Here is a 25,152-nt window from a genome sequence, read left to right as displayed (position 1 = left end):
TGTCCCCTTCCACGCCCCACCTTTCTGCAGAGGGCTTGTAACGGCTGTAGGCTGCTCCCGAAGAGCCAGGCACAGAGAAACTGCTGGAAGGCTGCCGATAAGGCTGGATCCTTTCTGCTCCGCTCTGGGAGGATGAGGCCACGTGAGGAGTCTCAGGAAAGCTCACTGGCCTGGCTCACAGGAGAGAGAAAAGAGAAATGGACAATATGGAGGGAGGATGAAAGCACAGACCCTGACCCACCCACCCACTTCTGCAGTTACTCACAGCGAGTCTCGACAACCAGCTGCGTAGTGCCAAGGACCCCCCCCCCAAAAAAAAACACCAGGCCAGCCATGCAAGCCTCTAGCAGCTTTGAAATAATGGCGCATTTAGCCAGGAAAGCAGGGAAGGAGAAGTGTGAGGACCCAGGAGGCGCTGGCACTGCCCAGACCCTGTCCACGGAAACTCCAGTGGGATCCCCAGAAGGCAGGCAGGCGCTCCAGTTGCACCGAGAGGCTTCCTCACCTTTTGCTGTGCAGCGGCTGTGACTCTCGGTAAGAAGCCATGGAGCTCTGCCTCGGGGTCCGAGTGAGAGACTGGGACTGGCTGGAGGTCGGCTGCTCTGTCCACTTCGAGGACTGGGAGGTGCTGTGGGTGGCCGAACCGCTCCACTGCCAGGCTGAGTTGCTGCGGTACGGAGGCCGGTAACCTACAGGCAGGCTCTCCGGCTCCATCTTGGACTCCATGGTGCTCATTTTAAAGGACTCGGCCCAGCCCCTAGGAGAGGAAGAGAAGGAGGAGGAGGAAGACCCTAAATGAGGATCTGTTCATGGCCGAGACCAGCTGCCTCAATGACCTTCCAAACAGGTGACCCGTCCCCCCCTCCTGTGTTTAACACCCTAAATCTTCTTCTTCTTCTTTTTTTTTTTTTAGTGTGTGGCCTTCTAGTCGCTTCCATTCTGTTGGTTCATACAGAAGCCACTGGCAATGGTGCGGCTAAAAAATATTGTAAATAAAATAAATAAATAAATAAATAAACCCTGAGCGCAGAAAACTAAATCCACCAGAGTCCTCCAGCCCAGTCTAGGAGATAAAGCACCCCTTTGAGGCCATGCTTTGCTACCTTTTCTCCCAGGCTACAGAAATGGCTGGCTTTTGGAACCCAGCTGGGAACAGGACATCCCAGGAGCTCACCTTGCTAGCCCCCCCCCCCCTGCACTCTCTCACACCCACTCCCGTTCCCCCCCCAACCATCCACCTCCAGGCCTCCCTCCCAACTCCTCACTAGTCCTCCCCTCCGGTTCCAAAAACAAACCAGCCCGTCAGGTCAGAAGAGTGAAACCTTCCCAAGGCTCCTGGACTAGATCCGGGCACAGCGCGCTATTCTGCTTTCGCCGAAGGCCCCCAATCGCCCCCTCTCTTGTCGGATGGTGACGGGCTGCTCTCCCGGAAAGCATGCGATGCTCCAACTCCACCAGAAGCCACCTCAGTCCCTCTGTGCTCACTGCCGTTTGCGACCGGCACCACCACCTCTGCCACAAACCGGAACTTCTCGCCGAGACGGAGCCTTGGTTTCGGAAGGGGAGGCGAGGCTTCGGGGTTAGCTCGAGGCAGAGGCATGGAGGACTCGCACGGGGCACAGCCGTTTCCCTGCGTGCCTCGACCTGACTGCCAACACTGGCCTGGGGGAAACCCCAGGATTCAAACCCACAAAGGGGCAGCCCGGTTCCCGGGCTCAGAGTCACACTCCCAGGCACAGAGGGCAGCTTGTAACACCCTGGCCATGCTACGCCTCCTCCCGCGGTCAGCTTTGCAGCTGGGCACCCAGGACTAGCACTGGGAAGAATGAAGCAGTTGTGCATCCTGGTAAGCACAAGCCTTTGCAGCCAGCAGCCGGCTGGCAACGCCTGGTGCTGGAACCAGCTTCAAGCGTCCACTAACGCCTGCCTGCCTGCCTCTGCCTTCCCTCCCACCCTTCATTCAAGGTTCACAATACCTGCCTGGGGTTTGGCGGGGGGCCCACCGGCTGCCCATCACCTTGGATCCATGAACAGAAAAGGCAGTTTGCAACTCAAGGGTCCATTCCGTCATGGAGCTGGAAGGCTCTCTGTGTCGGATCTCTCCCCTGACAGTTTGGTAGGGATAGCTGTGAGGGAGGGAGGGAGGGAGCTGCCGGCAAGCCAACCTGTTGCCTCAACTTGCTCTTGAAACCACACCTGTCAGATCAGACAGGAAGTAGGGGGAGCCAAGGGGAACGGCTGGGGTGCAGGGAGGGAGGGCGCTTAACTCTTCAGGGAGCCAAGAGGTGCTTTAGCAGCACCCCTTATCTCTAGAAGAGACCAGTAACCCTGGTTCATACAGGACCCAGAAAGGGAATCCACAATAGTCAGAACATCCCACAATAGGAAAGAACTAGAGAAGACTAGAAAGGGCCTTCAAAGAACATTGGCCACTCCTTAGGCACTCCTATGACCCCCTCGGGCTGTGTTTTTCATACCTCAGGAGCTTTAGAAAACCTAGATGAAGACCTGACACTCCAGCACCTACCTACCCATGGCCAGTCCTGTAATGGGAGAGGTAAGGATGCACACCCCAAGGGTAAAGGGCTACCTCTGAATCTCCCCCCCCCCCGGCTTTGCACATTCACTCTTGACGTTCTTTGCTCAACATTTCATGGTGAAAGGAACCCTGGCTTTAAAACCAAAAAACACCAGGATCCTCAATGCATGGAGAGAGACATGTTTTCAAAACTTGCTGTCACCCCAGCGACCATGGTCGGTCAGAGGCAGGAGAGGAGAAAGTCCGATCCCCTTCCAGAAAACATGTTCCTGTTTTCGAATCCCAGCACGCCAATAAGCCACAGGGCCTGAGAGGCAGGACGGACACCTTCAGACACCACACCAGGGCCGTGAGCATCTGTATGCGTGTGTGTGTGTGTGGGGGTGTCAGCCTCCGGGGACTCTCCTCTCTTGCTCTGCTCACTGAAGCCGGTCTGAGTTCTGAACACGGCTTGGAAGACGGCTCTCTCTCTTCTGCCTCCCAAGACATCTCCTCCGTTATGGAGCAGCTGCAAGCTGGCTTTTTGGCTTTCCCGGAGGCAGGGTGCGGCCCAGACTCCTCTCCATGGGCTTCCGTTCCAGAGCCATGTGGCATTGCCCTAGGGAGGGAGCAGGGAGCAGGACACACCTGTCCCCTACACACTCGCCCCGGTGGCAAAACCCACAGAAGGGACCCCCAAAGCACGCCAGGTGGAGAGAGGCCCACCCTTGGCTGGGGCCGTCGGGCATGGTCGCAGCTAAGTCCATGGCCGCTTCCCACTTGTGTCCCCCGAATGACACGTCAACACCCACAGCCACAATATGCTCCAACACCTCAGAGTACACAAGCAGCTAAATTAAAACACGAAACTAGGCGGACAACCCTTCCCCAAGGATAGCCATAAGCAGAGTCCTCCTGGGGGGGGGGGGGAGGATAAAAAGGAACCCTTCGCATCTCCGTGGGGGGGGGGGAGGGAAAGAACCCTCCTCACACACGACAACAAAGCGTTCCAGACAGTATGGAAGAGCACACAACGGTACTTTCAAAGCACGTGAGGCGCCAGCCAAGCACCGGACAAAGCAAACAGCCCCCAAACCTCCTTGTTCTCCGATTCCGACTGGATGGTGGATTTAATTTTCTCTCTCTATTTGTTCATCTAATCTATTTATTTATTTATTTATTTATGGAACGTCTGAATTGCCTGTCTGACCGATGGTCACTATGGGCTGTGCATGACATAAACAGTATATACCAGCAAAGAAACAATATAAATATATAATTCACTACACAACAATTAAAATTAATACAAAATTAAATCAGGCAAGTGGCTACAGATATTAAACATACAATCTCAGCATAGCTTTAAGGTGGAACAGTTTGAAAAAACTGCCCAAATAGAAAGGTTTTTAAGAGATTCCTTCAAAATCTCCAGAGAAGGGGCCAAGCTGATTCTGGGTGGCAGTTCAAACGAAAGCAGAGGAGGGGCAACCACCAAGGCGGCTTGGTTCCTGGTTTTCTCTTGGGGTGAGCATCCTCAGCCGTCCGGTCTGAGATGCACGAGGAGGATGGGCAGTCCCTCTTGGTAGCAGGTGTTCGGTCACGGACCAAGGTCCCAACCCAATTAGGGCTTTATAGGTCAGCATCAGAAACGTGAACCTGATATAGTGTTCATTTATTGCTGGCTGCTTGTGATTTTATTTTATTGTTGTAAACCACCCAGAATAGTGCTTTGCACTATTAAATGACTGACTGAATGAATGAAATTCTGACTTAGCAATAGACCTCCTGCACTGCTCTCCTTGAAAAGAAGGACACCCAGACCCCTTCCTCAATCTTTACCACTGTTTTGGAGAACAAAGACCTAACAGTGCGCCTGTTTCCACAGAAGCGCCTCCAGGGGATTTCTCCTGTCCGGAGAGATCCTGGGCCGGTTGCTATTGCACAGGGATTCCTGGGTGCATCCCGCCCCTGCCTGCCTTACAGGGCACCAGCATCCACCTCTGTGTGATACTGAAAGGAGCCCCCGATGATCACGACCGGCCAAAACAGAAGGGAGGGATCTGTACAGCCAGATCCTCTGGGCACGGAACAACTGGTCGGTGCCAGGAAACAACTGGTGGGGAGACCAGTCGGCATCATGCAAGGCTTCTCTTCCACCACAGCCAGCCGAGATGGTCCAGGGTGCTTTGGAGCAGGAAGAGGGGAAGAAGTGGCTCACCTGCGGGGGGTGCCGTCATCGTGTGGGGGGATGATGACCACTTTCACCGTCACGGAGGTGCGCAGCCAGTCGATCATCTGGTCATGGCTGAGCGTGACCACCGCCACCTTGCAGATCTCCACCAGCCGGCTGCCCTGCCGCAGCCCAGCCTGCCAGGCAAAGCCGTAATCTTCCACTTCCGCCACCGTGCCGTCAAATTTGACGTGGAAGCCCAGCTGCCCCAGCCCATTGCGGCGCAGCGTCATCTCCACTGTCTCACACCCAGAAGTCATGACCTGGGAAAACAATCAAGGATTCAACGGGTGAGAAAGGGCCTTCCTAAAGACCAAGGCCGGGGGGGGGGGGGGGAATGTAGTGGTTTATAGATTTCCTTGATATGATGACATCTGAAAATTTATTTCAGTTTTTCTATATATCACACTTTTCATTTAACTATTGGACTGCCTTTGTCTCAAATGTATTGGTTTTCCATTGATATTTTCTGCACCAGACCTCAATTTCATAGAATTGTTGAGTTGCAAGGGACTTACAAGGCCACTGAATCCAACCCCCTGCTCAAGGCAGGAATCCAAGTCAAAGTAGATCTGGCAGAGGGTTGTCCAGTTTTCACCTGAATGTCTCCAGCACTGGAGGGCTCATCACCTCTTGAGATCATCAGTTCCACTGTCGTACTGCTCTAACAGGAAGCTTTCCCTGATATTCACCTGAAATCTGGCTTCCTGTAGCTTGAGCACATGATTATGTTTCCTGCACTCTGGGATAACAGAAAACAAATCCTGCCTCTTCTCTGTAGGATTACCTTTCAAGTCTTTGAAAAATGCTATCCTGTCTCCCCTCCATCTTCTTTACTCAAGGCTAAACAGACCCAGTTCTTTCAGTCTTTTTTTCTTCCGAGGGCTTGGTTTCCAGCCCCCTGATCCCCCTTCTTGCCCTCCTCTGAACTTGCACCAGTTAGCTGCCATCCTTCTTAAAATGTGGTGTCCAGAACTGGACATGGGACTCTAGATGAGACCTAACCAATACTCAGTTTCATCCATCTTATTCCCGAATCCTACAGTTTGAATACATCTCCAAATTAACTGCACACATACACACAGGTCACCTCTGGTTACACTTCCTCACCCACTGGGACAAACAGAGAATCTCATTTTGGAAAAGGAAAGATTTCACCGCTGCTCACCTTCAGCCGTTGCACAATCTCCTTGATGTCCTCCGGGTTGTTCTCCAGGGCCCGAACAAAGATGTGGTCCCCTCGCCCATAGAAAACCTTGAGGCCGAAGGTATCTGCCGTCCAACCGATCACGTCTGCACAAAAGCAGTTGAACACCACTTCCTTGGCCCCCAGGTCCAAGAGGATGACAAACTCATTGGAGATGGCCAGCATACACTCAATCTCCACCCCCTGGCTGTAATCCTGGGCCAGGACTCTCCACGCAATGGCCCCGGTGCTGTATTGCTCGGCCCCAACCCGGGCTTTTGTTTTTTCCTTCTTCTTGGAAGTCAGGGAGATCAGGTTGAACTTCCCCGTGGAGTCAATCGGGGTGCTGGTGACAGAGTTCTCGGCCAGGTCCTTCAGATACTCCTGCCGCGTGCGGGTGGCCATGGTGTGGAATTTATCCGACTTGTGGGCCGCGTTCTCGGCGTTGATCACCTTAGCCAGCAGGAAATCCCGGAAGATGTCGGATTTGTGGAAAGTGGCTCTGCTTGGGATCGCTGGTCCGAAGGGCGGGACATCTTTGGAGCGGGTGACAGCCACGCTTTTTGGGATAGGGGGAAGGTGGGGAGAAATGAAAAGATAACTCCCTGGGCAAGACTAGTGGTTCCCAGCCTTAGGTAACCCAGGCGTTTTTAGACTGCATCCCCCAGAAACCCCAGTCAGCACAGCTAGTGGTGAAGGCTTCTGGGAGTTGCAGTCCCAGAACACCTGGGTTCCCCAAGGTTGGGAACCACAACAGAACACACCCCAAACATTCTGTGTAGCTTGAGAAGCTGCTGCCCCTAAGTTTTCCTTTGAGAAGACATGCACAGAATGGATTGCTGCTTCGTTTCCTTGTTCCTGAAATACAACCCCCACTGAGCCCCTCCCAGACAGGAATTCTGTCCCTGAAATGAGCCAACAGCCTTCCCCCTTTTAATAATCTTTTATGGAAAAGCAATACAGTGGTGCCTCGCTTAGCGATTGCTCCGCATAGCGAAGAAATTGCTTAGCAATGGGGTTTAAGCGATCACAAAAGCGATCACTTAGCGATGGTCCCTATGGGGAAAATTTGCTTTGCGATGATCGCAGGGAAGCGATCATCGCAAAGCCCCCATTTTCGGCCAGCTGATCGGCAGTTTCAAAATGGCCGCCAGAAAAACAAAATGGCCGCCTGCTGTGTTGACTCGCTTTAGAGGCACCGAAAATGGCTGCCCCTATGGAGGATTTTCGCTTAAGGTTAGTTTTTAAGCCCATAGGAATGCATTAATTGCGTTTTAATGTGTTTCTATGGGCTTTTTTAAATCCGTTTAGTGACGAAATCACTTAGCAACATTTTTTCCTGCACGGATTAACGTCGCTAAGCGAGGCACCACTGTATATACAAATCAAGTGATTGACTGCTTGCTTGGCCGGCCTGTCTGATCAATTGCTCTCACCCTGGAAGAGAAGAACCTCCTCCACAAAAGCAGGACTTAGGCCATTTACGCTGGGTTCCGATCAAATGGTGCTCCAGGCCGGGAAGGGGACTTACCTGTAGGAAACGTTCTCTGTGCAGGGATTCTGGGCCCTGACAATAATGAAGACGTGCTGGAAATGAGAGCGGATGTTTTGCGGGGTGAAGGGCAGGGCCCCTGGCTCCTGGAAGATGATGGTGACGATATCATTTCCAATGTGTCTCTTCCTGAGCAACTAAGCAGCGAAAAAAGGGGACAGGTTAGAGGGGGAGAAGGCCTTGCTCTCAGCTCACCTGCCTGAGACAGACTAGCAGGAACAGAAAGGAAAGACAGCTGCTGAATGGGCACAGTTCTGAAGGCAGGATGTGGCCCATTAAAGAAAGAGTGACTTGTTTCCCTTCACGCGACATTGACTGGCCACCCAGTTCCTTTTCATTTTCCCAGGGGGCCATAGTATGCACAGAACTCTTTGATAAGATTGTTTTCTCAGTAGAGGGTGGAGAGTTTGTGGTGCTATGAAGTGAAACAAAGGAAGTGTTGAGGAAGAGGCGACGTAAACCTGAGTCTCTGAGCCCTGCCTGAGTTTAGCCCCGAACCGGCCAGGTGCTCTCTGAAGTCAAGGGGAGCCACTGGGCCGGCCAGCCAGTAGAAACGTATCCTGCTTTGGGGGAGAGGGCAGAGCCTCACGTTACCTGTTGCCGGTTGTTTGGGGTGTAAGGGAGCATGGTTGACACGTGGAACATGATCTCGTAGCCCTGGTAGGTGGTGTAGAGAGAGTGGGTGCCTGTGGAGTCGGCTGCGAGGCAAAGCAAGAGTGCAACACTCAGGAAGAGCAGAGCTCTCAAAACAGGGAGGGAGGGAGGGAGGTGCCATGGCTGGCGCCTACCCGCCGCAGCTCTCCCCCTCCTCGGGGTGAACACAAGGGAGCAAGGGAAGGGTGGCAAGAGATGCTCCAGGACCAAACCAGAGGCCTCTCCCCCCCCCCCCCTTCCAGCCTGCCTACCCCAGGCATGCCAGAGCTCCCTCCCTCCCTCCTCCCTGAGAGCAGCAGGGACCTACTTTTCGTGTCCAGCTGGGCGGCGTACTTGCTGAAGCCTCTCAGGCACACCTTCTCTCCCAGCAGCGCCAGGAACTCTTCAAAGGCCGGGCCCGCCTCCTCGTTGTTGTACATCTCTTCCTCTGAGCTCTGGTTGGCTTTGCAATACAGGATGCCCACCTTGTGCTTTCGGCAGAGCTGGGAGGGAGGACAAAGGGAGGGGGGGAGCAAAGGGGAGAACGTCTGTCCGGAAGGCTGGAGGGTGGCTAAACATAGCCCCCCCTCACCAGGGAACCACTGGGGGTCCAGGGCTTTTCGAAAAAATGAAGAGAAACTAGCGCTGGAGGAACCACCATGCTAGAGCAGACTAAGAGGCAGGTCTAGGATCTTACATTCAACAGGTGGGCCCCTGCAGAGCTTGAAGGCAAAGGGCCTTCACTCTCAGTTTGACCCTCAGCGGTAGACTGCCCCTGATCCTGGAAGATCCCTCACAGGTAACAGGCAATGGGTCACCTTCCCCTTACCTCAGCCTATTTTAAATAGTCATCTCGGCTTTTGAACACCATTGCGTGTCAAAAACCCATACAAGACATCTCATATCTCTTTCTGCTCGTTTGGTCCGCTCTGTCTTTGACACCCCTCTGTCTGACGGGATGACCCCGTGTTCTGCAGTGAGGAGTGGAATGTACACTTCCATCATCTTCTCCCCCTTTGTGCTTAGTTTTAGAAACTTCTGGGCACCCACATCCCTAGGAAGTATCTCCCCCTCAAAAAAAGACTGCTAAATATCCCTTGTTTTAGCCGGTGTTCTCCACCAGTGAAAGCGACTTTAGCAATTATTCCTTCTGGAGCAAACAGCTGAGGGTTAGAGGGAAAATTAAGAGGTGCCAAATGAAACCCACTCCTCCTCCATCCACACCCCCTCCCCATTTATGTCTCGCCGGGTCTGGGGTGAAGAGGTGCAAAAGCAGAAGAGGCAAGGTCCAGCACTTTGACCACACTCTCCTGATTCCTCGCTTCTCTCCTCAACCCACTCCGGCCACCATTTCAGGCAACACAGAAGATCACAAAGTGTTTAAGTGGTGTGATCCGGAGGAGCGGGGGACCCCAAGGTGACCCTACCCACCCCTCTCTGCCCCACGTGGCCAAAGCCGGCCACGGGCCCATCCCACGCCCAGCAGGCTCTCACCCCTTGCTCATCCAGCTTCCGCAGCTGCTCCGTCACTTTGGGCACATTCAGGGCCAGGCGCAGGCAGTGAATGTTCAGCTCGGGGATCACGTACTCCAGTGCATCCTTGAGAGGGAGCCCACGGACGGTGCCATGTTTGGTGGTGGTGGGCGTGGCATCTTCCAGAATGGATCCACGGAGGGTGGTCAGCTGAAGGACAGAAGGGGAGAAAGAGGGAGTGATAGAAGTGCACTATGGCCCCAATACCAGTGGACCCTCTACTTACGGAATTAATCTGTATTGGAACAGTGGCTGCAAGTCGAAAAGTCTGTAGGTCGAGTCTCCATTGACCTACAATGCATTGAAAACCGATTAATCCCATAACTGGCCGTTTTTGTTCCATTTTTGTTCCATTTTGGTTTTTTTCTGGTCTGTAGGTCGATTCTCCGGCTGCAAGTCGAATCTAAATTTTGCAGCCAGAGAAGTCTGTAACTCGAAAAGTCTGTAAGTCGAGCCGTCTGTAAGTCGAGGGTCCACTGTATCCCATATCTCCACAGGATCGGCATCAACAGTTTCACTTGTCCACTTTGCCGTAGCCCGATATACAACATACCAAGGTGCCCCCCCCCGTCCCTTTGGCCCTCCCCCTCCTGTATCCAGGGTTCCCTTCTTTCTGTGGCCTCAGGCATCCATGGTGGATCGTGGAACAGATCCCCTGCAGATACAGGGCTCCTACTGTGAAGTCCTCCTTGGGGCAGGAAGGGAGGTGCATTTTTCTCTGGCAGGCTCTGTCTGCCTCTAACCTTCCCTTGCATCCTGGCAAGCCAAAGCCTCTGTTCAGCATTTGCAAAAGCTCCTCCTGGTGACCCAGCAGGCCACACACTGACCTTCTAAAGCCTGGATGCTGCTGCACTTGACCATTTCCCTCCTGGCCCAAGAAGCAAAGCAAGGGGGCAGCTTTTTTCACTGACCTGACCGCCCTTCCTCTGGACCAGGGGCTGAGCGCCTGCCCGCCCAAAGCTGAAAGGAAGAGTCCCATCGTAGTCCCAACAGGTAAGATTCTACTCAGTCAGATTGACAAAGAGCGGGACTTACAAGATCCATAAATAAAAAATCACCTCCCGAGGCCAGTGGGGGAAAGTGCCAGCATACCTCCGAAGTGCTACCCGCAAGGGGCTCATTAGCAGAGCGCAAGCAAGCCCCCTCCCCAGCAGGCCAAAACCCTCTGTGTGTGTGTGCGTGTGTGTGTGTGTGCGTGCGCGCACGCGCATGCAGGTTTTGCTCTCACACTGCCTGCACCGCAGTGCCCTCTGCTGGGCTGTTGAGAAGCAGAGTTTGCAAGACAAATCAGTGTCGGCCAGCCAAGGAGGTCCCCCTTGGGGCAACACGGCCACCCATGGGAGCAAAGAATGCTCTCTTTGCCAACACGACCCTCCGCCAGCTTTCCTGCTTTTGCATAGAAGGCTCCGTCCCCATGATGGGCATGTACAATCTCCAGGATTCAAAGGAAGCTGCTTCAAAATGCCAGATGGAAGAGGGGGATCAGGAGACAGGGATCTCGTAGTCTCCTGTGCTCCCAGAGGCATTGGGTGGGGGGCCACTGTGAGATACAGGAAGCTGGCCCAAATGGGCCCTTGGCCTGATCCAGCACAGGCCTCTTCTTAGGCTCTTATCTGCAGCATGTGCCTTGGAAAAAGCTTGGGGGGGGGAACAAGAAGGCTGAAACGGCCCTGGCCTCAGCCACAAACCTGTCTCAAGCCAAGGCAAGACACACTGCTTGTGAGCAGGAGCCCCACCCCCACCCCTCCCAAGCAAGTTCTCTTGACTTCCAAGGGTCAGGGCACAGTCTTGGGGGCAGGGGGGCAGCAACTCCTGGCCCCCTTGCTGAATTTGGATTACAGCTCTTGCGAAGCTTCAGCCAGCCTGATTTTAAAGTGGCTAATTGTGGAACAAAAGGGCTTCGGAGTGAAGCTCTGAAGAGAGTCACTCCAACTGGGATACACACACAAATTCCAGATTATAACCAAAGGCAAGAATCTAGTCACCTGCTTCATAACCCACTTGTGGAGTTTTTTGCAATGTTTTTTAAATAGCATAAATCATTTTTTTCCAAAAAGACCACAAGACATGACAAGTCACACCCCTGGCTTTAGCTGAGACATGTACACTTGTGAAAGCAGACACCACTGCTCCTAACCCCTTGGAAGAAAACAGATGTGGGCAACCAACCTGCTAGTGCCAGGGTGGTTGTGCCAAGGAGCTGCTTCAAAGTTAACAAGAGAATTGTCTTCCTCTGCACCCCCTTGCACCAAGGGGGACCTCCTCTGGTGGCTTGCCTCCCTTAAAACCGTGTCACTGATTCTAGGAAGGAGGTCTCAGAAAATTACTGCTGGGTGAACAGTTCTCAGTGTGCAACCATCTTACTAGCGTGCACGCTCCCTCTACCTCTATCCGATGGCTCTCAAGAATGTTTTTTTTTCTACCATTTTCAGATTCACGGACCTCCATAGAGACGGACAGATTTTACCCTGCGCTGTTAAGATTTCAGGTTTATCCCTTTGCTTCCCGCACTGCCTGTGTTTGCATGCCCGTGCACGCACAACAAAGGCCACAGAGGCTGCACCATTTTGAGTTCTAAAGAACAGCCCCATCTAGGATTTTGCATCTGTAAACCACTTTCCATGACCAGAGGCAGGTCTGTACCACAGAGTGGTGAGAACACACCTCACTGGTGCGGAAGATGATCCTGTACTGGTACTGCGGCCCATGCTCCCGATGATCTTCCAGCTTCTCACGCCTGATGCTCACGGCCACCGGCCCCAGTTTCTCATCCACTCCAAAGTAGTTGGAATGCTCTAAAACAGAGGGGAGGAGAGAGAGGAGAGAGTGCCTTCTTTATGCGAAAGACAGCAACAGACCCTCTTCCATACCCTGAGACCCTTATCGTTTTTATATTGCAAATACCCCTGGGAGGGTGCCGTGTCTCCCCCTCTGCAAGCAGCAGCACCAAACAACAGTAAAGAATCAGTTTACGTATTCGTAGGCACCTGAAGCCCCAAGACAGATCCTGATCACAATATCCCCCCCCGCCCCCAAAGAAGCCTGCTGGGGTCTTGAAGGGAAAGATACTGGGTTCCACCAGCCTTCTGGAAACGTTAGGGGAGAGAACCCCGGGACCTCCTTGGCGGCCGCTCCCAGGTTATAAAAACCACTTCTGAGGTGGGATAGGCTGCCCCCTTCTCTGCCCTCTTTCTATGGGGAGGCAATTCTGCAAGCCTGCTAAAGGGCGTGTGGTTCAGTGGGGGGGGCGGGTTCAAGACTCTTCAGTGGGGCGGGTCATACATGCGCTTGAGACACTTTTACATAGTTTTTAAATGGCTTCAGTTGAGTGTTTGATTACGCTAGCCCATGAAACGATGCTGTGACATGACTATTCCCTCTCCTATTAGTGGCACCTCTTCTGCACAGGCAGACAGGAGCCACCTCCGCCCAAGCAAGCCCCCAAGTCACACCTTTGCCACAGAAGTAGTCTTGGTAGTAGCGGGCCCCCAAGTCCACATGCTCGATGCTGTAATGCTTGAGCCGGCTGACGCTGCGCTGCAGCTCCTTGGGGACCTCCAGCACGGAGAGGCTGGCGTTGGTGCAGGCCGGGGCCGGGCAGGCCTCTGCAAAGGCCCCCTCCCCACAGCCCCCCACCCCGGGGGAGCCAGCTGAAGCCTGGGAGAAGCTGACATGGCGCTCCCGTTCCCCGCCGGTCTCGTTGCGGAAGTGAGGGCAGCTGAGCAGCAGGTCGTTGCTGTTGTGGTCCCCGGGGTCATGCTCCAGGTTCTCTTTGTAGTTCAGGTCCTCGGTGCTGATGAAGGCGGCGGCGGCAGCAGAAGAGGAGGAGGAGGAGGACGGCTCCAGGCCCCCCACGCCGCAGGACCGGGAGCCGGCGGCAGAGACAGCCGAGGCGGCAGACGCCCCCGTGGTGGTGTTCCTCCTCTGCGCCACGTAGAGCCGTCGGGCCACCACCTCGCTGAGGTCGAAGAGCATGCTCTGGACGTCGTAGTGAGCAAAGCTCTTCTGGCACAGCCAGCTCCTGGCCCCGTCCTCGGCCTCCGCCGCCAGGACCTTGCCAGGACCGTCGTTCTCCCCCCGGCCGCTCCGCAGCTTACGGAAGATGGAGTCTCCCCCCACCACGTCTCCTTTGGGGCCCTTCTTGCGGGACTTCTCCTTGTGCTGAAGGGGGAAACCGTCCCCTAAGAGGAGCAGCCCCTGTTCGTTCCTTGTTTCGGCCTTAGCGCTCCTGGAAGCTCGGAAGGGGTCCACCGGCGGCGGCTGGACCACCGACTTCCCGCTGCGGAACTCGTTCAGCATGTCGTAGAAGCTCTGTTCAGAGATGCCTTGCACGTCGATGGAGGAGGTGCTCCCGTACTCCCGGAAAAGGGGCAGCCCGCTGGACAGCTTGGTGGTCCGGGGCTCAAAGGCCTCCTCCAAGTCGCATTCGCTGAGCGTGATCTCACTGTTGCTCCTGTTCCTGAGCGGCAGGAACCCCCGGGCTGGAGACCGCGGCCAGCCGTCCGGGAACTCCGTGTCTTTGGACCTCCTCCGGGCCAGGCGCTGGAAGCCTTTGGCCCCCGAGGGGACGTGAGGCCCTTGGGAAAGCTGCCCATTCTGGAAGCCTCGGGGCCCAGAGACCGGGGTCTCCAGGTCTCTGGAGGTGCTGCCCGGGGCCGTGGGATCCTTCAGCCCTTCCCTCTTGGGGGGCCAGTCGGCAATCCTGGCCCGCACCCCCATTTTCGGCATGGCCGGGGTTGCCGTCGTCGTCGTCGGTCGAGAAGGAGGCGCTCCATCCGTGTGCAGGGAGGAGCAGCCATTCTGGGCCCAGAATCCTGGAGAGTAGTAGTCGCCGCTTTTCAGGCCAGGCCCCCCGACATCGCCACTCTCATGAACAGGCCGATACGAGGTCATAGTCTAACGGCAGCGCGGGCTCCGAGTTGCCGTGGGAAAGCGCTGCTCATCTCCATCGGGACCCGCAGGGGTCAGCCGTTGCTGGGCATGGGGGAGTCGTGGCGCCCCAGCTTGCCAGAGCGTAGCTCAAAACTCCCTGCGGAGGGATGCCGTGCTGCCATGGCCGCAGGTGGGAATCCCGAAGCACCAGCATTTGGAGGAGGCAGCCGGAGGCCAGGCGCAGGCCAGCCCCACAGTTTTAACTGTAGCCACACATTCTGGACCGTCCTGAGGGAGAGAAGGGAAAACAGGGCAGGTTAGCCAGGGAGGCCATTTCCTCCTATGCAGCTGTTAAAGAGACTTGAGACCACAGCCAAGTCAAGCGGCCACTCAGTCAGAAGGAACTCAGGACCATCCCTCGGACAGTCTAGGCGGCGGGTCCTCGGCTCCCTGGTGTCTTCTGTCCCCCTCTCCCATCACTCTGCCAAAGGAGCTGGGATTCCACAAAGCTAAACTCTTGTCATTATAGTTATTCATGTGCTTAAGTTGTTGGTGGGAAGGAGAAAGGATGGAAACCTGGAGTCCATAACCCTGTTGGGTTTCATCTCGCCTGAAAGCCGACCGATCACACAAGCGATTTTCACATTTTCCAAGCTCTTGTGTGAACAATTCATTGGGTAACCGGGATTTAACTAAGCACACAACAGAGAGCCCTCAAAATAAGAGGGAACCTCATTTCAGCCGCTCTTCTTCTGCCGCCTGGGCATCTGCCTGTAGACACTGGGGGCACCCCCTGCAGCACCCCAAGGCCACTCCCCCACCCCTGTTGCTTCTGGTTGACTTAAGGTGTCTCAATTCACCTTTTAAATAGGTTGAAGGATCTCCCTTATACCATTTAATATCCCCCAAAACGCCTGTTCTTCAAAAGTGGAAGTGGAGTTTGAGCCACTCCTGCTCTTTTTTTGTGGGTTTTTAAGGCAACCACTGGGACCCCCAAGGCAAAAAAAACCAAAATAAAACACCAAACACCACGGACACCCCCACATGCCAGAAACGCATATTCCCATGGAGGTGGGACTTCTAATCAATTCACTGCCCTTATTCACAGGGGCATCGACTGTGGAGGCAAGCATGACGAAGAAAACCGCACCTGAAAAGACAGGGCTGCTATTCCAGCAACCAGCTCCTGCAATCCTGTCGTCATCACACCTCAGGCCCAGAGCGGGGCCACTGCAGAAAGGCCACGCAGTGCAAGGAGCTACGGCTGGCTCAAGCAAGCACAGAGGAAGCACCAAAGGCTGTGCAGGCAATCTTCCAAGGGGGGCTGCCGTGGGCCATAACCTCACCCACCAGAGAGGCCCACAAAGTCTTAAAACACTCTCTTCTCCCCCTGAACACCGAGCACCGCACCTCCTCCCCATCTCACTGCTGACCCCGGGCCCCTCCCATGCCAAGTTGGACTGCCATCAATCTAGCTCAGTAAGACAAATCAGACTGGCAGTCACGGCACCCAGGAAGAACACAGGCAAACCACCCCTGCCTGGTGGGCAGCTTATTCACAAGTCAGGAAACTAAAGTACCAGCAGGGCCACCGAATGAACCCACAGCCTTAGGGCCCACAGCACTTTCCATCCACAGCCCAGGGCATGGTCTGCAAAAGGGAGCGAATGGCAGATCTTGTCTTAAGATCGGAAAACAGGAGGCGAAGGGGCCTCCTCTTGCTTCGAACCCTCCTCGACTCTCCATGCATCTCCGCTTGCAGGAGGACGGGGATCCGCTCTGCGGTCCGACTGTAGACCCACCCTGTGTGAAACACAGAAGGCCCTGCTTGCCTGGGAAGAGGGGAAGCAGAGGAAAGATCGAGCTCCCCTGGCAAGCCAAGAGCAGCAAGTACAAGACAGGCGCACAGAGAGAACACCGTGTGCGTGTATGCCTGTATGTGGCTGTCGTCTTCTCTCTCTCTCTCTCTCTCCCCGAGAGCAGGGCTGGCTGGCAAGCAGCAGCAACCGCTGTGGCTCACAAAGTCCCTTTTGTTCCCTGTGCCTGCAGGCTGGGCTTCAGGAACAGGGCATCCTTGAAGAGAAGAGCCAAAGGCATTTTCGCCCTCAACGAGGACAGGGGACGCTCTGGCCACAGAACTCAGCTCTGGGAAGCCCAAGCAGACTCGGCAGGGGACCTGCCGATGAGAAATTTTGCGCACGCACCCTTTGGGCAACTGCTAGGTCAGGAGCTGCAAGAGCCTGGAGCCCGTTTCCCATAACACATGGGCGAAAGGCTGCACACAGAGGTGATTTTGATTAAGCATCTCCCCTCCTCTGGGATGGGGAACTCGTCTAGAAGATACAGGGGTCCATTCTCCACCTCCAGAGTGTGCTGACCTTCAAAATGGGGAAGGGTACAGGAAATCAAAACCAAAGGTTGATTTAAAAAACCCACTTCCGTTTTCCTTTCGGTCAGTTCAAAGGTTTGAGCTCAATGCAGGCTTTGCAATACAGGGTGTGCATAGGGTAGCGGCTACTGCCACATCTGTAACAGCTGCCCTTCTACCCTCTGCCTAAGACCACCACTCCATTCCACTTCTGAACCGTGCTCACCAAGGAGTGTCTCTGACTCCCCAAACGGCCCCAAACCTGAGATCCAAAGCCAGTAAAGTTAAGCCTGCTTCACTTTCTGCAGGACAGTGCGGAAGAGCTTTGAAGTCTGTTGTCATGTCACACTTCCATCTCCTCTTCTCTGTGTGCGTGGGTGTTTAAGGACATCCACCCTTTGTTAAATACCGAAGTTAAACCAACTTGCCCCTAGGAGAGATGTTTACCTCTGTGCCAGGCAGACACCAAACAGCCCTGATGCAGCTTTTCTGCTTCTTTCAGGCAGGGAAGGACAAGGCGGCTGGAGGGGCACTCTAGGAAGGACCCCCTCCTTTCCAAGAAAGAAGGACGTGAAGACAGATCCCTGGGCCAAAGAGCCGCTGAGCCTGGGGCTTGGCGAAGCAAAGATCCCAGGGCAAAGTCCAGGTCAAGGAGGCAGCTTCCTGCTTCGCAGTGAGACACCCTCAGGGAGGTAGGAGGGATCCGAAGGCAACCTGACGAGGCTGCAGGAGCCCAAGAGAGAGGCTGGAGGTGCTCCATGCAGAGGCTTGTCCAGAGATAAAATCTGAATCCTCCCCTGCCAGTTTCGCTCCATGACAACCCTGCCTGCCTCCCTCCCTCCCTCCAGAAAAAGGGACCGGCTCCCAAGCTACACATCGGTCAAGGGCCTGGTGATCTGCGCCAACAATCCCAGGCTGCCTGAAGTTGAAATCCCACAAGCCGCATGAATGGCGTGCGGCTCGTGCATGAAGCCAGGAGCTCAGAACTCTCTCTCCAAGTTCCATTCAAGGGAGTCTTTTCAGATGGAAAGCCTCTCTCTCTCTCTCTCAGCCGCCCGTGAGAAAGAGAAGACTGCAGATGTTCCAGCGGAGTGAGGAAGAAACCACCCGGGCTTCTCCTACGACAAAAAGCACAGGGAATGAATGACACCTTGAGTCTGGCTTACCACAGACATGGACGTGCAGGGAAGAGAGACGCCTGGCAGCTGCCAACCCGGTGGGAAAACAGACAGCGCAGAAAAGCCTCCTTCAGCTCTATCGACTCCCATCTCCTGCCCGGCATCCCAATTCTAAGGCAGCTTTGCTCCCCACTTGTCCTTCCCAAATTCAATGGCACCCGAACTGCTGGGAGACAAGCAGCCCAAGAGAGACAACCCTGGATGTTTCTGCAGAACAAGCCAGGGTGCCCTTCCAGCTACCCAAATCCACGTTTTCTCAGTGGGCAGACAGTGGGAGACGTAGTCACAGAGGCACCACCGTGCAACAGAGCTACGATTCCTGCCTAATTACAACCGCCCCCCCTCCTGCCTTTTTAAAAATGAAGTTTATCCTAGAAACACGAATTGACTGCCTCTGCAGCTGGCCCCAACAGGAGTCTCAGGAAACTCTAATACAGCTAGAATCGGGGCAAGATCGAAAGAGCACGAGCCTTTGCTAAGCTAAGTGAGCAGGAGGTTCCCAAGGCAGTGTTCACGTTGGTGGTCAAGAGCGGCTGCCACAACCAGCAGCATGCTGGATCCCACCCCAGACCAGAAACTGGTATGCCTCCAGCCTCTGTCCCTGGGCCAGTGTCAAACCCAAACTCTCTTAAACAGTAGCTTGTGCCTCTCCCTCTCCCTCTTTAAAGATAAGTACCAAATGTTACCCAGGAGGGTTCAGTGGCTTCCCTGAAGACTTCTAAATATATACCAGGCTTTTCCAATTTAATGCAGTATGAATTGGTATGATCGGATGAGACAGTCAAGTAAACAATGCAAAGGACAAAAATAGTTTACCTTTCATGCCACACAAATCTTTGGAAAGACAATCACTGACAAGGGAGGGTGTGGGATTAACTGAGTCCTACCAATTTAAACCGAACAGAAGCCCCAGCTTCTACGCGTTGGGGTCTTGGCACAAGGGTGGCTCCCAAATATCCGAGGATGTTTTCTTGGAATCCAGATGTGCCGCTGGACAAGACAGAGCCCCTGTTTGTTGTGATCTGCCTCACTTCACAAATGGACGCAAGGCGGCTTTTTAAACAGGTCAAGCGGATGCCGCTTACTTAAGATCAAGCTAAAGCTGAAGGTCAGCTAGGAGGTAAATCGTAGGTCAGGAAAAGCTCCGATAGATGTTAAGAGGTCAACAGTTGGGTTCATTATCTGCGTCCAAGAAGGAGGAGCCTTTAGACGGGGGAAAGGGTTTCTGTCAGAAACAGAGCTGTTGCCCAAACAAGAACAGAAACGGACACAAAGGTACAGAAATGTAAACAGACAAGAAAGGACATAAAAGAAGAAAATACTAACAATGACATGGAGACTGGTTATTATTATTTTTAATGATATAAATGCATCAGAAAGAGTGAACCACTGGATCCCGGGGGTGTCCAAAGAGGGAGGCGTGGACATTATTGGGAAGAGGAATGAATTATCTACATTTGGCTTAAATTCGGAGAACAGACATTACCGCCTGAAGGGGTATTTTCTGGAAGTGAATCTAAGGAAACAAGGCAAATGGTGGCACAAATAGATTAGATTTTAGCCCTGGTTGGCAAGATGGGAGCCACCAAACCACCTAAGTCTAGGATGGCATCCATAATTTGAGAGTTCTTAAGAGAACCCTGTTAAGAATCCAGCAATCTTCTTAAAAATATGTATATTACCCGCACCATTAAGTTCAATTTTTGTACCACAGGACTGAAGTTGAGGCTAAGGTCACACCACTTTTGCAAAAAGGTAGACAGGAAAGTGCAGGTTGGATAGCTGAAGGCCTGTGCTGGATAAAATGGTGGGAAGAGTTATTAAAGTTAAAATTATCCAGCATACAGAAGGATAAATCTTGCTAAAAAAGAACCAGCATGACTGCTAGGAAAGCAAATCTTCTCCCACTAACCTTTTAGTTCTCTACATGTGAAAAAGTATTTGGCTATCCAACAGATATTTGTCGGCTTAAAACTTCAAATGACTTTTGACAAATCTTACATATTTTTAAATCCCCAGTGCATGTGTGTGATGGAGGGGAGGGGGCTGCACTAAACTCAAATATATCTATTTTAAAAATGGAAATGTGTGCTGGATGTGCACTTTTAATTTTATTTTAGGTTGGGGGAAGCCCAACCTATGTTACGTGAAAATGGTGGCACTTGAAAGCCCATAGAAGTAGGAGGGGAAAAAATCCACAAAATTTCGTCACCCAAACTATTTGTTTAAAAATGTGTGTGTGTGGGGGGGGGGGGGGGTTAAAGTAGGGGGAGGGTGCTCTATGGAGGCTGAAAAAAATCCCTGAGGAAAATTATGTGTCCATCTTTGCGCAAGGGCCAAAAACATTAGTTTTACATACGTATCAAGCCATGTAGTCTGAGTACATAATGAATTACCAGGACAGGATCTTGGGGCTGTGCTATGTAACTCACTGAGAATGGCCACCCAATGTGTGCCTGCTATGAGAAAGGAAACGCCTGTGCTGCAACACAATTAGGAAAGGAATTTTAAAAACCCAGCCAATATCCTAATGCTGCTGCTTTATCCACATCTATGCTGCACAGCTGAAATACTGTATATCAATCTGGTCCTCCGAAAAGGATCACGGAGAGGTCAAAAAAAAGGGAGAAAAGGCATTAACCAAGAAAGCAAGAGGCTACCTTAACTCCCTGATAAAAGAAAGATTGCCAAAACAGAGTTCTTTTAAGCAGAGAGAAAAAGCAAACCAGAGGGGACATGAGAGAGAGGGAGAGAGGCAGGAAATTATGCTTGTGGTGGGAAGAGTAGATAAGGTCACTCTAAACACAGACCTCACAGTACGCCTTCTTGCAAGACATCATGGTGGCCGCCAGCCTGGACAGCTCTGAAAGGGGGCTTTAACCAGGGATGTTAGCAAGTCTTGGGGTCTGAGTTAGAGATGGGCCGGAAGCGCTTCATGCCGTGTTGGCGTGGCACCGACGATGACTTAAGACGACATGGCACAAAGCATCTTTGGTTCCCCCAAGCTCGAGTCTCTATTAAAAAAACAAGCTTCCCCCTCCCCCCCCAAAAAAAGCGGGGAAGGGGATGGGTGAGCTCCAAGTCATGAGGGAAACAAGCCAACAAACCAGAGTGGAGTGAGTTGATTTGCCAGTGCGACTTAAGTCCAATTTGACAGCAACTCCCATGCCTCGAGTCCCCATTCCTGGACGGTACCAACTCATGCTAAGTGCCACTACCGGTGGCTGCTAGTCAGGATGGCTACCCGATGGCTACGCCCAGTCTCGGAGGAGGCAAGGGGCCATCTATGACCCTACAGGACCTCAAACAGAAGGGATCCTGTTGCCTTCCTGCCTTGCTTGCTTGGCCAAGGCAGGAAAGGGTGCAGTGCCAGAGAGGGACAGGACCTGATCAAGGAAGGCTCCGGGCACCTGAAATGCCCAACAGGTGGGAAATACCCCTCTCCCACCTGCCAACAGAGACGCTGATTGGCTTCCAACTGCTGGCGAGGCCCACGTGCTTGGAACAGCAGACAGGCATCGTGACTTACCCCAGACTGACCTATTTTGAGGGGGAGCTCTGAGGGGAAGGCTTGTTCCCAAAAGCCGCTAATGAGGGTGGCATTGTTGCCATCGCTGGGCTGCTTCCTTGTCCTTTGGATCCCTGCAAGGTCATCCGGAAGGGAGAAAAGTTTCCGAACACAAGCAGCTGGACTGGTGCCAAAAATTCCCGGCACAGCCTTGTGGGTTACCAGCAAGGGAAAGGCTCAATCATGCTGAAATGAAACCTCCCCTTACCCCCCACCCAAACGACGGCGGGAGGAGATGTCTTCTGTGAAGCCATCTGAGCAGCCTCCTGTCCACAAAAGGCAGGCTCGTTGCCAGTCTCCTGGAGAACAGGAGAAGCAGCCTTCCCCGGCCGCAGCGGCAGAAGCAGCATCCTGGCAAATGATATTGACTAGAGCAACCCCAGAGTGTAGGAAGGAGTCGTGCTGCGCAGATAATCTGGGACGACAACCTTCATGAAGAATCATCTTGCACTGCTGATCCTTTTTGCTGCCGCCCAGGGAAGGACCTCTCGGGGTCTGGTTTCCTTTGGGAATCACAGGGAACTCCCACGTCCACCCTGGCTCAAGGGAGCTGGAGGGAGGACCCTGGAAAGCCAACGAAACACCACAACACCTTATTCCCCACACTCGGGGGGGGGGCTCTCTGGTTTGCAAGCTCCGAGGCCAAGAGCCGTCAAGTGGGCCGCTCCCCCAGCTGCCGTGCACGCTGATCAAGTGCTCTCTCTACCAATAACGAACGGTTCTGCATCTACTCTTGGCAGTTTCGGACTGTACAAAGCAGTCCACCCCTGCCCTTTCTGTCATTCTAACCACCATCCTGTCAATGCAGACCATGTTAAATACCAAGGGATTAGCAGGACAGTCAAATGTTTAGCCCTCTAAGACCAAGGGAGTCTGTGTGCATTCACACACGTACACACGGCGAGCTGTTTCCCCCCTTCAGGAAAGGCAGCCCAGTGCCCCAGGCAAAGATATGGTCAAGCCAAGGACCATGCTGCTCTCTGCTTAGGTGGAAAGCTCTCTATGAAGAATGCGGGCTTCCACTGCTTACCTTTCCAGGTATTTCCTGTTTAGAACTATATCTCAAGAACAGACTAGCTGTTAAAAAAAAAAAGCACATACTTCCTGATTTCATTTTGCAAAAAGGGAGGTTCAACTGTGCAGCCTCAAAGCAGGTCTTCTGCAGTTCTAGGCTCAGTCCATACCAGTGTTGGTATTCAAGTGTCACCGGGGGAGGGGGGAGAGAAGCACAGACTTTTGCTCAGTGGGGTACACATCTCTCAGCCTCTGCCTCTGCCCCAGCTCCCTCTGAGGTGCTGGCCTTCTTGCTGCCTCGACACAAGACACTCTACGATTGCAGGAGAACAGTCTGATGTTTCCTTGAACCCCACCTCTGACCCTCAGCAGTCCTTCTTGAAGACTAGCATCTGCTTCTCCTTTGCAAGGGTGGGGGGGTTAGGAATGAAAAGGAACCAAAGAGGACATTCCAGTCTCTAAGGAAGAGGGGTGTGTGTGTATGTGTCTGTGTGTGTCTGTGTGTGTGTCTGTAAGACTGGCCTGCTCTCCCCACCTCCCGCCCCCCCACCGCCATCCTCGAAGAAGCCAGATGGAGATTAAAAGCTGGCTAGCAAACAGAAGCCTCAGGTGCTCAGTGGTGCTGGGGAGGGGAGAAGCATGGGGGTCACGAAGCAGCAGCACTGCCGTGTTCACACAGACACACACTCCAGGTGGCTGAACCCTGGGGCTCCCCAAGCTGATCCTCTCCCTGACTCCTATCTACCAGGCTTACAGCCAGCACCCCCTGCGGCTTAGGGGCACCACAGACAGAGAAGGCCATCTGCAGACAGCCCAAATCCCTGCTCCCTCTCAGTCCCTAAGCCAAACTCTGCCAGTAAAAACACCTCTTTAAGAATGCCACAGGTCAGAAAGGCTGCAATCCAAACCGCCCCTCCTGGTGACTTCCTGAGCTTTTCTGTGAGCACGATGACCTGTCATGCACAGAATACACAAGAGGACACCTTGACCGGCCCCATTCGTCCTCCTGGAAGTTAACTGTTTCTGCAGCAGAAAGCCTGGCAGCCGGGAGCAACCCTTCATGGTTACTAAGGAAGGGCCCTGGAAATGCACTCTGAAAAGTTCAGAAAAGAATGTTCTTAGCCACCCATAGCCCAGCCCTCTGCATGCCAGTCGTTCCGCCTTCTTACAGGCTGGAACGTCTAGAAGCAAATGAATCCAATGTTCCTTGGGCTGCGGTTTCCACAGAAGTGCTGTCACGAGACCCTGTAGCGGCACCATCTTCGGCTCACTGCTAGGAAAACAGAACGGGGAAGAACACCTCTCCTATGTGCTGCTCTCATGGCCTCGCCAGAGACATGGGTTCTGTTTGTCTTGAATCCACTTCCTGCTGAAATCGGGCACCTCCTGCCTTTAGGATCAGGAAGACGTGGTAGGGTGAAGCAATAGCAGCAGCAGCAGCAGCTGTGATTTTTTTTTTCAAAAAACAAACAAACAATGGTTTGAAGAAGAGAAGTTCCTTGAAGATCTTGCAAGGAACCAAGACCTCTCTTCTGTCCACGAATGGCCTTAAAATCCTTTAGGTTCCCTACAGGCTATGGTGCTGGCTGCAGAACAGAGGTGAAAGACTCTAAGGAGTTAGAAGAGGCCACAAAGAAACATACAAACAGCCTGAATCCTGAATGCAAATTTTCAGTCTCTTGGTTATTATTACTGTATTATTTTTTTGTTCAATTCAGGGTGGACACTGCAGGGCTGAGCATAACAAGTCTTCACTTCAGAGCAGCCGCATTCAGGAAAACCTCACACTGAGGCCGGGCTGCTGGGCAGGGAACATACGGAGCATGATTCCTGTGCCAGCCATCTGGGGCCTCTCCTCCTGGCATTTCTAACTCCAGCCTCTAGAAGGGCAGTGGCAAGCAGTCCCCTAGGTAACAGTTCCTGGATGCCTGAGCCCGGCTCCCACGGAGAGAACAGCTTGTTTGCTCTGTGACTCAGAGACGAAGGAACAGCAGCAGGCGGGAGGAGAGGAGCAGAGCTCTGCTCCAGGGTGCCAGGGCTGTGCTCATGGGGAGGACTGTGCAAAGGGCAGGACTATACCACCAGCGCCCAGCAGCCATGAAGCTCTGCTGACTCCAACTCCAGCACTACAGCTTTTCCCTTCTGTCCTTCTCGCTCCTTCACAAAGGATACGACAGCGATTTCTCTGCCAGAGCGGGAGAAACGCTGCCTTTGAAATAAAAAGGCTCCCCCTCCCACCCCCAGCTGGTTATTATTCTCTCTAGGAAGGCAGAGGCAGCTACACTTTCCTTTACAACAATGCCCCCTCTCTCTTTCAGTCAGCCCCTGGGAGTCAAGGGCTGGTTCTCCCGGCTGCAATTTGACACCAGACCACAGCTGGCAAAGCCTGCTGTGGATGGCAGAAGTGGCAGCAGCCACCCACCCCCCCCGCCTGCCAAAAAAACAACCGGCATGCAAACCAGGGTTCAAAGCCAAGTTCCAAAGACTGCCCAAGAGAACT

At 53.4% G+C, this 25,152-nt stretch overlaps 1 protein-coding gene across 4 annotated transcripts in view; it reads right to left on the bottom strand.

The window, feature by feature from the left end:
- Positions 1–25,152, bottom strand: part of SIPA1L3 (signal induced proliferation associated 1 like 3) — a 64,037-nt gene that overhangs the window by 13,818 nt on the left and 25,067 nt on the right. For all 4 annotated transcript variants that reach the window (XM_072980182.2, XM_072980180.2, XM_072980181.2 and 1 more), the window contains exons 2-11: positions 13,105–14,812; positions 12,317–12,447; positions 9,614–9,802; positions 8,448–8,622; positions 8,081–8,184; positions 7,466–7,623; positions 5,917–6,493; positions 4,737–5,011; positions 506–757; positions 21–170 (exon numbers count right to left, since the gene is read on the bottom strand). In XM_072980182.2, coding sequence (XP_072836283.2) covers positions 21–170; positions 506–757; positions 4,737–5,011; positions 5,917–6,493; positions 7,466–7,623; positions 8,081–8,184; positions 8,448–8,622; positions 9,614–9,802; positions 12,317–12,447; positions 13,105–14,545 — 3,452 coding nt within the window. In that variant the 5' untranslated portion in view covers positions 14,546–14,812. The remainder of the gene's footprint in view (positions 1–20; positions 171–505; positions 758–4,736; positions 5,012–5,916; positions 6,494–7,465; positions 7,624–8,080; positions 8,185–8,447; positions 8,623–9,613; positions 9,803–12,316; positions 12,448–13,104; positions 14,813–25,152) is intronic.

The sequence above is a fragment of the Pogona vitticeps genome, chromosome 9 (genome assembly GCF_051106095.1).
Source record: "Pogona vitticeps strain Pit_001003342236 chromosome 9, PviZW2.1, whole genome shotgun sequence".
NCBI classification, from domain to species: domain Eukaryota; kingdom Metazoa; phylum Chordata; class Lepidosauria; order Squamata; family Agamidae; genus Pogona; species Pogona vitticeps.
Note: the sequence above shows the minus strand (reverse complement) of the source record. Positions and strands in the feature narration are given on the sequence as shown.